The sequence below is a fragment of the Populus trichocarpa genome, chromosome 4 (genome assembly GCF_000002775.5).
Source record: "Populus trichocarpa isolate Nisqually-1 chromosome 4, P.trichocarpa_v4.1, whole genome shotgun sequence".
NCBI classification, from domain to species: Eukaryota; Viridiplantae; Streptophyta; class Magnoliopsida; order Malpighiales; family Salicaceae; genus Populus; species Populus trichocarpa.
The window spans coordinates 8,426,793-8,436,141 of record NC_037288.2 but is presented as its reverse complement, the minus strand read 5'-3'; the positions used below and the strand labels follow the sequence as shown (position 1 = coordinate 8,436,141).

General features: G+C 34.4%; 1 protein-coding gene across 2 annotated transcripts; it reads left to right on the top strand.

Annotated features, from left to right (window-relative positions):
* Window positions 1-260: 260 nt before the first annotated feature.
* LOC18097611 (plastidic glucose transporter 4) lies at window positions 261-7,449 on the top strand. 2 transcript variants are annotated; one of them, XM_052452499.1, is made up of 14 exons: window positions 261-599; window positions 713-1,022; window positions 1,096-1,261; window positions 1,352-1,419; window positions 1,741-1,873; window positions 1,963-2,062; window positions 2,151-2,263; window positions 3,987-4,080; window positions 4,218-4,371; window positions 4,902-5,048; window positions 5,141-5,214; window positions 6,097-6,185; window positions 6,368-6,482; window positions 6,989-7,449. In XM_052452499.1, the coding sequence occupies exons 2-14, from the start codon at window positions 728-730 to the stop codon at window positions 7,169-7,171; spliced, it is 1,731 nt and encodes a 576-aa protein (XP_052308459.1). In that variant the 5' UTR covers window positions 261-599; window positions 713-727; the 3' UTR covers window positions 7,172-7,449. The 2 variants fall into 2 exon arrangements, with proteins under 2 accessions (XP_052308459.1, XP_052308460.1); XM_052452500.1 differs by having other exon boundaries at window positions 262-599; window positions 1,093-1,261.
* The last annotated feature ends 1,900 nt before the right edge of the window (window positions 7,450-9,349 follow it).

Genomic DNA, 9,349 nt, shown 5'->3' with positions numbered 1-9,349 from the left:
TCCCATATCTGATACATTTTTAATCACTGTCATTTATATTTTTTTAAAAAAGGGTAAATGGTTGGTTACTGCCTGTGAAAAAAAAAAAAAAACTGATCATGGCTATTTATTGAATTCCAAATATATATATATATATATATATATATATATATATATTATTAACTTTATTCGTGTAGTAAATTTAAAATTTTATTTGTGTATGGCACTGAGGTTTTTTCCTATAATATCATATCATCTGAGCACCGCATCAACTAATGGAAGTTTGAATAACATACTAATAATTTTATATGATTTTCAAAATGTCTTAATATTTTTGATTTAAATGAAGTGAATTGATTTGAATCTAATTTGGATTAATTTTGTGAATAAGGATATGATATTCCTTTGAATTTGTGAAAAAAAAAACAATATTAATGGAGGAAAAAAAGGAAGAAAGAGAATCGAATTCTCCACCAACCTTGTTCTCCTAGTACTAAGCAAATAACGGAATTTCCAAAGCCTTCCTCTCTCTTATATTCATCTATACAGAGAAAAAAGAAGAAGAAGAAGCAAGCTTCAGTGGTCTTCACTCATCAGTGATCATATCATAGCCTTAAAGTGTCTCTCTCTATCTCTCTGCATTTGCAGCTTCTGCTCCTTTTTATTGTTTTTTTTATTGGTTTTTTAGTGTGTTTATTTATTGACTTTTGTGTGATTGAATTTTCAAAATCAGAATTAATTAATTAAGATGCAAGCAGCGGTAATGTATGGAGGAGTCGTCGTCAAAGGTAGCGTTAACAGCAATTCTACAAGCCTAGCAGTTTGCTTTTCCAGAGCTCAAAAAGGCCGGAAGCAGAAGCAACTCTCATCCTCCATTGATTTCAGCAACGCAAACTGTCAACTACTATCTTCTTCTTCTTCTTCTTGCATGCCTCACCGCACCTCTTGTTTCGGATTGCGTCTCGATTCGTTCTCTATGGGAACCGAACTCACTCGCTCCTCTCTTTTCCGCTCCCGCCCCATCGTCAAAGCTCTCGCTTCTGGTTCGTCCGGTTCATTTTTCTTTATTTATTCGTGAAGTTGCGTGTTTGATTTTGATTTGAAAACTTTTAGGAGGAGGAGGAGTGGGAGATGTGGAAGAAGGTAGGCCAATAAAATCGGTTGAGGACGCTAATTATGTTGTACTGCCGCAGCAGCAGCAGGGGAAAGCTTCGACCGGAACGGTTTTTCCGTTTGTTGGAGTTGCTTGTTTAGGGGCTACTTTGTTTGGTTATCATTTAGGGTAATTGCTTGTTATTAGTTTTCGTTTTCTTTCTTTTTTCAATTGCATTGGTTTTTTATTTATTGGTTTTGGATGATGATGATGATTCAGGGTGGTGAATGGTTCTCTTGAGTATCTTGCTAAGGATCTTGGGATTGTCGAAAACACGGCCTTACAAGGCAAGGAATTGTTTGTTAATTCATCAATGGAATTTTGTTTGTTGGTAATTTGCCGGTAGAATGTGTTGATTACTTGAGTTCAATTCAGGAAAACAGAGAATGGTGTTGATTACTTGAGTTCAATTCAGGAAAACAGAGAATGTGTTGATTACTTCAGTTTAATTTAATGAAACAGAGAGTGTCATTTGCCAAACTAGTATAAACAGAGATCTATTTGGTTCTTTAGTATGTTTATATTTTTCTTAGACTTTATAGTGTTTTTGTTAATTTAATTGGCATTGCTGGGTAGTTTATAATCTCAGCATTCAAATGATTGAGTAGGATGGATTGTTAGCACACTGCTTGCTGGTGCTACTGTTGGTTCATTTACTGGAGGAACATTGGCTGATAAGTTTGGAAGAACAAGGACTTTTCAGTTGGATGCAATTCCACTTACAATTGGAGCATTGCTTTGGTTTTCCCCTTTATCTTGTGTTTTTGGCTTTTTTTTTATATTTTTTTTATCATGCTTTTGCAAAAGCTTATGTTTTAAAAAAATTCCAGTGCTACTGCCCAGAGCGTACAAACTATGATAATTGGGCGTCTTCTTGCTGGTATAGGAATTGGCATTTCTTCTGCTATCGTGCCACTTTACATATCTGAGGTTGTTACTTATCTCATTTTAATAAGGTCACTGCGAGTGTGTATGGTTTTTCAAGAGCTAATCTGTTGTTGCTTATTTTTTGGGTCAGATCTCACCAACTGAAATCCGTGGTGCACTGGGGTCTATAAACCAACTTTTTATATGTATTGGGATCCTTTTGGCTTTGGTGGCTGGATTACCACTGGCAGGAAATCCTATATGGTATGTTTTATATGCTTTCTTTAATGGTTGTGTATGTGATTGCTATGCTTAATCAACATGAAGAAAGAAATAAGCATTTTAAATAAACCATATGGTAATTATATGCCTGACGATATAAGCAACAATGCTTCTGGTAATGCTGCTTCAAGAATCTTTTCTTCCATGTCCACAAGAAAAGTTTTTGGATTGTATGAGTGGAAGCTATTGATGACAGACTTCAAAGATGGAGCAATGAAACTTTAGCTGTATAGATATGTCATACTGGTGCTAAATTGAAGCAGTAAATAATTATCTAGCAAGTTTTTTGGTTTCTTTGTTAAGCGATGCTCATCAATTGTCTAGTTTTTAGGACTACCCATACATGTGGTTGCCAAGAGGAACATGATTTAGATAAGGAGAGGAGAGATAATGCATTGATTTTGAATTTGGCATTTCAAATTCTCTGATTGGCATGACATGTGGCCTGGATAAAATCTGTCTCTGGAATTTGGAGAGTGACAATCCTTTTGCATTAGGAAAGTTTGATCAGTCAATGCATTTTATCCTTGTTTCTCTTCAATATCTAAATGGCTCAAAAATCAAGTTGTTGATTTAAGGAAATCATATGTTTAAAAAATGTTTGGCCTTCTGAATCTTAAGCAAATACAAGTTCCAGCAAGATGACAGGTTTCAACATGCTTTTAAAATAGGAGGAGAACAGAACTGGTATATGGGGTTGTGTAAATATTAATGAGGTCAGTCCTCATGCGAGACAGGATTTTAATATGGTTGTAGTCAAAAGCTCAATGGGAATATAACAGGGTAGCATGACAGGGCAGTGTGTTATTGTTTGATTTATGTTACCGACAGTGGCAATTTAATGGACCTTCTAGCTAGTTCGTCCGTGCAAGGATGGCAAGGTCCTGGAAAGTGTCGTTACTAATGCTTTTTACAGCTGAAAAGAGCAATGAAAGAATGTTAAAATCAGGAGCTGCCCATGCTTAACTTTTTTTAATTGTTTTTTTTATCTTACAACTCCTGGCAGCCCAATCCTTGATTGGGTTTTCTCATCTGTGTTGTTTAAGATAGTTCCTCTGTGAGTTGAGGTTGGAATATCCTTTGCATATTCCCACTTTTATTTATTTATTTATTAATATTTTCATCAGTTATTAAACTTTGATCTAGGCAAATACGATTAGATAACTGCATCCAAATTTAGAGAGAAATTAATCACATTTTATCTGACTGTGCCTTTTACATGTGTGCGCAAATATTCTGTGCAACACCATTTCTTTTATTTTGTCATTGGGTGAAATGAACTGAAACAGAAAGGAATAGATGCTGCAAATGATGCTGCAAATGAACTGGAACCTTGTCAGAAAGTCTTAAATCTTTGCTTTAGTTTTGTGTAGCTTTGAGGAATACATTGTAACCAATCAAAATCAGTGCTCTTGTGTTATTGCCAGAAAATTTAACCGTAAACTTTGATCTCATTAGCATTCCAGATAGAATAGTTCATCTACCTAATACACTTTTTGCAAAATTGAAGTTGTCATGTCAAAAGAACACATGATTTTTGCACAATTGATCGATGAAAATAAATCGAGTGGCACTAAGTTAAAGTTTTGGTGTTCATTTTTTCTTGAATGGCTATTAAAAAGCTCTTTACTGGAAATCATCTTTTCCATGAATAATCTTTCCTTTCTTAGCCATTTACTTGAGTCTATTTATATGCCTCCTTCAGGTGGAGGACAATGTTTGGCATTTCAGCTGTCCCTGCTGTTCTATTGGCTTTGGGAATGGCATTTTCTCCAGAAAGTCCACGGTGGCTTTTCCAGGTTTAGTTGTATTTAATCCCATGTCATTGAGGCCATTGTATATTTATTTATGTTGTGATATAGTTGTAATTGCATATGTTTTTAATCTAAATTAATCATTCATTAAGAAGATATTGATAAACTTCTTTATCTTGCAGCAAGGAAAATTTTCTGAAGCTGAAAAGTCCATAAAGACACTTAACGGAAAAGAAAGAGTTGCTGATGTCATGACCGACTTAACTGTGGGTAGTCAAGGTTCTGCTGAGCCAGAAGCTGGATGGTTTGATCTATTTAGCAGCCGCTATTGGAAAGGTACTTGGTTTCAGAAGAAAAATGTAGATCTTTGGTTATTGGATTTGCAAGTAACATTCTGAATCAGATGATATAATCTTTGTTTGGTTTGCTAAAACTTTTGCCACTTCAAAAAAATGTTTCAAAATTTTCTGAACATACCCATGACTATACCTCTGCATTTTAATTAGTTGTTGACCTCTTCATTAAATCTACTAATACAGGCTTTACTGCATAAATGTTAATAGGCTCTTTGAGGAAAATCAAAGATTGTACTTCCCACAACCATCCAAGCCAATATTGCTTAAACAATGAATGGATAAAAGTCTGGGTTATCACCTTGCATTCCTTCATTAAAAACTCATGTCTTAGCACGTTTAGTGATTATGCCTTGGAAAATAGTTTTTGTCACAAGTTGAAAAACCATCCTAAGATAATCTTCTATAGCTTATTGTTACTTCAACCTCTTGGTATTATAGTATGTGTATAACTAATAACTTTTGATTTGTCAGGGTAAATGATTTGTTTTACTAACATTTTTATTGATGCAGTTGTGAGCGTTGGTGTAGCACTTTTCTTTTTCCAACAGATGGCTGGGATAAATGCTGTGGTGTATTATTCAACTGCTGTGTTTCGTAGTGCTGGTATTGCATCAGATGTTGCTGCTAGTGCTCTTGTTGGGGCATCAAACGTCTTTGGTAAAAAAATTTTATCTTTCTTTCTGAATCAGGTGCATGTATAACTTTACAATTTGCAACCACCATGTTTTAATTTGGCTGGCTTCTTCCAGGCACAACTATTGCATCTTCCTTAATGGACAGACAAGGAAGGAAGAGTCTTCTAATCACAAGCTTTTTTGGAATGGTAGGGTTACTTGTAGTTTCATACCATTCATTCTTCTTTTAATCAGACAAACATAATTTTCTGTTACTTTTTTATGGTCATCAAGAACAGAGCTTAGAGCCTTTTAAACTACCTCCTGAATTTTCATTTTGGGTTCAGTCCTTTTCTCTCCCTCAACTTTCACTGCTGAACTGTATTTTATGTCATTAACTACTAATTTTTTTTACAAACTGACTTGCAATCCTATTGGTTCAATACCTAACCGGGAATTATTGAATTAAGAAAACACAGAAAAACTAAAAGGAGGGAGATAAGGACCAATCTATACCTGAAGAAATTATCTTGACAAGGGCTGGTCTGCTCATACCTGCTTAATATGCTGAAAATAAGAAGGATTTTCCAATCCTTAAGTATTAGTTTGTGATCTATTATCTCACATAGGCGACAGACTAGTTATGCCATAAGCCTCGCTTCTTTGTTTTCATCCAGTATTTTGACCTGAAATGATTTTACAGATTCCTTGATGGATTCTCGAGTCATGAGCTCTCTCTTTGTTTTGGCTGACTGATGAATGGCTTTACCAGACATTTTGATGAGCTGATGGTTACTTAGGCATTATTGATTTGCACCAAGTTAGTAGATAATATTAGCATTTCAAGTCTGGCAACCTTTTCTTCTTCGAGCACACATGGCAAAGAATTTGGTTACATAATGTCAACCCACCGTTGCCAGGATCCCTCCACAAGTCCATGTTGTAACTTCTTGAGAGAACATGGCATAATTTAGCTTTTCTGCATCTTCTTTACAAACATTTTTATTCCCAAAGAAAAATATTCTGAATATGTAGGACTAGGATAATCTTGTATCTAATACAATTCCTTTTTTGCGTGTTTTGTCATGAAGGCTGCCTCAATGCTGCTGCTTTCCTTGTCCTTCACTTGGAAGGCCCTGGCACCATATTCTGGAACCCTTGCAGTTCTAGGGACAGTTTGGTAAGTCAATTATTTTCCGTGTGAGATAAGTCAAGCTCTTTTCTTCTGCCTTCTTGTTTCTGAGCGATTGGGGAGGGCTATTTCCTTATGAGATTTAATTGAGCTTCTCCTTTTTCTGATGTCTATTATTTTTATCCAATTGGATATGAAATCTGAATCGGACTTCTCATCTCTTGATACAGCTATGTGTTGTCATTTTCACTTGGTGCTGGTCCTGTGCCAGCTCTTCTTCTTCCAGAGATATTTGCCTCCAGAATTAGAGCGAAAGCAGTTGCTTTATCCTTGGGCATGCACTGGGTAAGTCATGAAAGAAGAACATTTGTAAACTATAGTTTTCCAACCGCAGATATCAGTGTTGCTAGTTTGGAATGATTTGCATTTTGCCTTTGATCACCACCTTCAAAAACTGCTATGCAATAAAGTTTAAACACTGACACAAACATAAATAAGCAATTGACTGGAATTAGAAGAAAGTGTCTGAAAAACAAATCATCATTTCTTATGCCAAAGACTTTGAATAGTTCATTTTGTAGATATATGAATGCACGCGCATGCCTGTAGGGGAGGGCCATAGTCAGCTCGTTGATTTAGAGATAATACCAAGGGAATGACCTCTGTTATGTGGAGTTTTGTGGGCAGATAGCTCACACATTTGTATTCATATATTTGTTACTTGTTTTTGAGTGTGTAAATGTGAATGGAACTTACTTTTAATTTACTTTTATCTTTTTTTTTTTGAGAATGTTTGATTGGTTGATTGCTTGATTACATGCTAATAATGATTTGGTTTTCTATGGTAACAGGCTGCAAATTTTGTCATCGGCCTGTATTTCTTGAGCTTCGTGAACAGGTTTGGGATCAGCTCTGTGTATTTAGGATTTTCCGGCATCTGTCTTTCTGCTGTGGTGTACATAGCAGCTAATGTTGTGGAAACAAAGGGACGCTCGTTGGAGGAAATAGAGCGAGCTCTTAACCCGACAATTTGATCGGATCAGGATACTCGTCGCAAGGACACAAGGTAACATCTCACTGCACCTCATGGACATTGGCCTTAGGATAGATGGTGGTTTTAATCCCTGGAGGGTTCATTGTTCTTGCGGAACGTTCACTAGGCTTGCTTATTGTCCCGCATTTTAAAATGCCAAATCTCTGTTATAACCAGCTTAGTGAACGAACGCACGAACATGCGGGTCATCAAAACTGAATGTTGAATATCACAGATTTTGTTTCCCATGTGACTCTTGAATGAAATTCTATATGACCATTCCGCCGAGTGATTAAAAAAATTCAAGTTAAGCTTCTGAGCTTTGGCAAAAAGCTCAAATCTGAAACCGTAAATGATGCATGTTCCTGTAAGTTAAGCTCTTAAATGGCCAAGAGAACCTGATAAGGACTTGTTTGGTTGCTTTATTGGCCATATCATTAGTCCATTGACACTATTCTGAAACTGAGATATCTCTGATATTACAGAATTTACATGAACACCAACATAAAAAATACTGGGGGTGGCTTGTAGTTGTATTACAACGTCTAACTTTTTTTTATTTTTTATATTTATAAGATCAAACTTGTATTCCGGAATGCCGTTGAACTGAACATTAAATTTCATATTAAAAATAAATATTAAATTACTAAAAAACCTCCCATAACCCTGAAAATAACAAATATAAAATAACAAATATGAAAGTACTAAAATACTTCTGAATGAATGTATGGAAGCTATTTTGTCTAATCTAAGGGTGAAGAAGTATTTTACTTAATTTAAAGTTTCGCAAAGTCAAAATAACTTTTGGTTAGTAGGTTTAAATTTCGATGACGTTGAGGGTAGAAAAATATTTTTATTGCATAAAATAATTTATAAAGACTATAATACCCTTATCAATCTTTTAATGATTAATAAGTCAGCGTAGCAAATCACAACTTTTCCATCAAGAGGCACAAGGATGAATTCACTATATCAATCTACAGTAAATTGAGTTTTGTTAAATAATACTCGTAAGAATGTTACAAAAGGAGAGGTAAATATTGATGATCATACATACTTACAGCTTGAAAAACTGGTCTTGAGTGACACGTTTGAGCTTGAAATTGGGTTGATGCTATTACGTCTCTCCTCTCGTCTTCATCTCCTTCTTCTCTCTGATTCATTGTCACCTATTTTTCTTCTCTTTTGTTTTGATGGTGTGTTCTTGCTTTCTTTTCTTGAAGAACAAAGTGTTAAACAGTGCGTTTTAAAGCCTTTTTCTTTTGGCGAGGCCAAAACGGCGCAAAAGGCAAAAGTCGTGCCTTTTTACTTCTTAAATGCATAATTTTGATGGATTTTAATAATAATAATAATAATAATAATAATAAAAACAGATGCAAAATTAGTAAAGCCAATTGTGGACTAACTTCTAAAACTTTTATTAATCTAAATAAATAAAAACATATGCATTCTTTGATTTCAAGTTCAAATTCCAAATCTAATATTTAAATAATGTTCTTCATTGTAAAAATATATTAATTTCTCAAATTTAAAGTTAAGAAATTCAGTGGAAATGGATGTTTTTAGTAGTTTCTTCGAAGAGGAAGCTAATTTGGCTAACCAGACCTGTGAACGGTCAGTTTGGAGATGAATACATTATTTTAAAATTTTAGTCATTCAAGGAAAAAAAGAAATAGCATGTAGTAAAATAAGCCAAAAATCTAACGTGATGTCTCCCTAGCTATCATCGGCATGGAAAACTTTAAGCATCCTCCAAAACAAAAATAAATAAATAAATAAATAAATATTCCCTCCTAAAAAATCTTCATTCCCAATTTTCAAACTTGACTACACAAGCAATCATTGATCTTTCCATTGGTAAAATTTCAAAGTCTTTCGAATGAAGATGTTGACTTCAAGCTCCAGCTGCTCTCTCTTCTGAACCGAGCAATGCCCTATGGCTCTCCGGACTTTTAAGGGGGTGTTGAGTCCGGCAGTAAATATTATTTTTAAAATAATTTTTATTTAAAATATATTCAAATAATAATTTTTTATAAAATTTATTTTTAATATCAATACATCAAAATAATTTAATATCATAAAAAATTAATTTAAAATAAATAAATAAATATAATTTAAATACGATTCCGAACATCCCTATAGTTATAGTGAAAATTTGTTTTTATGATAGCTTTTATTT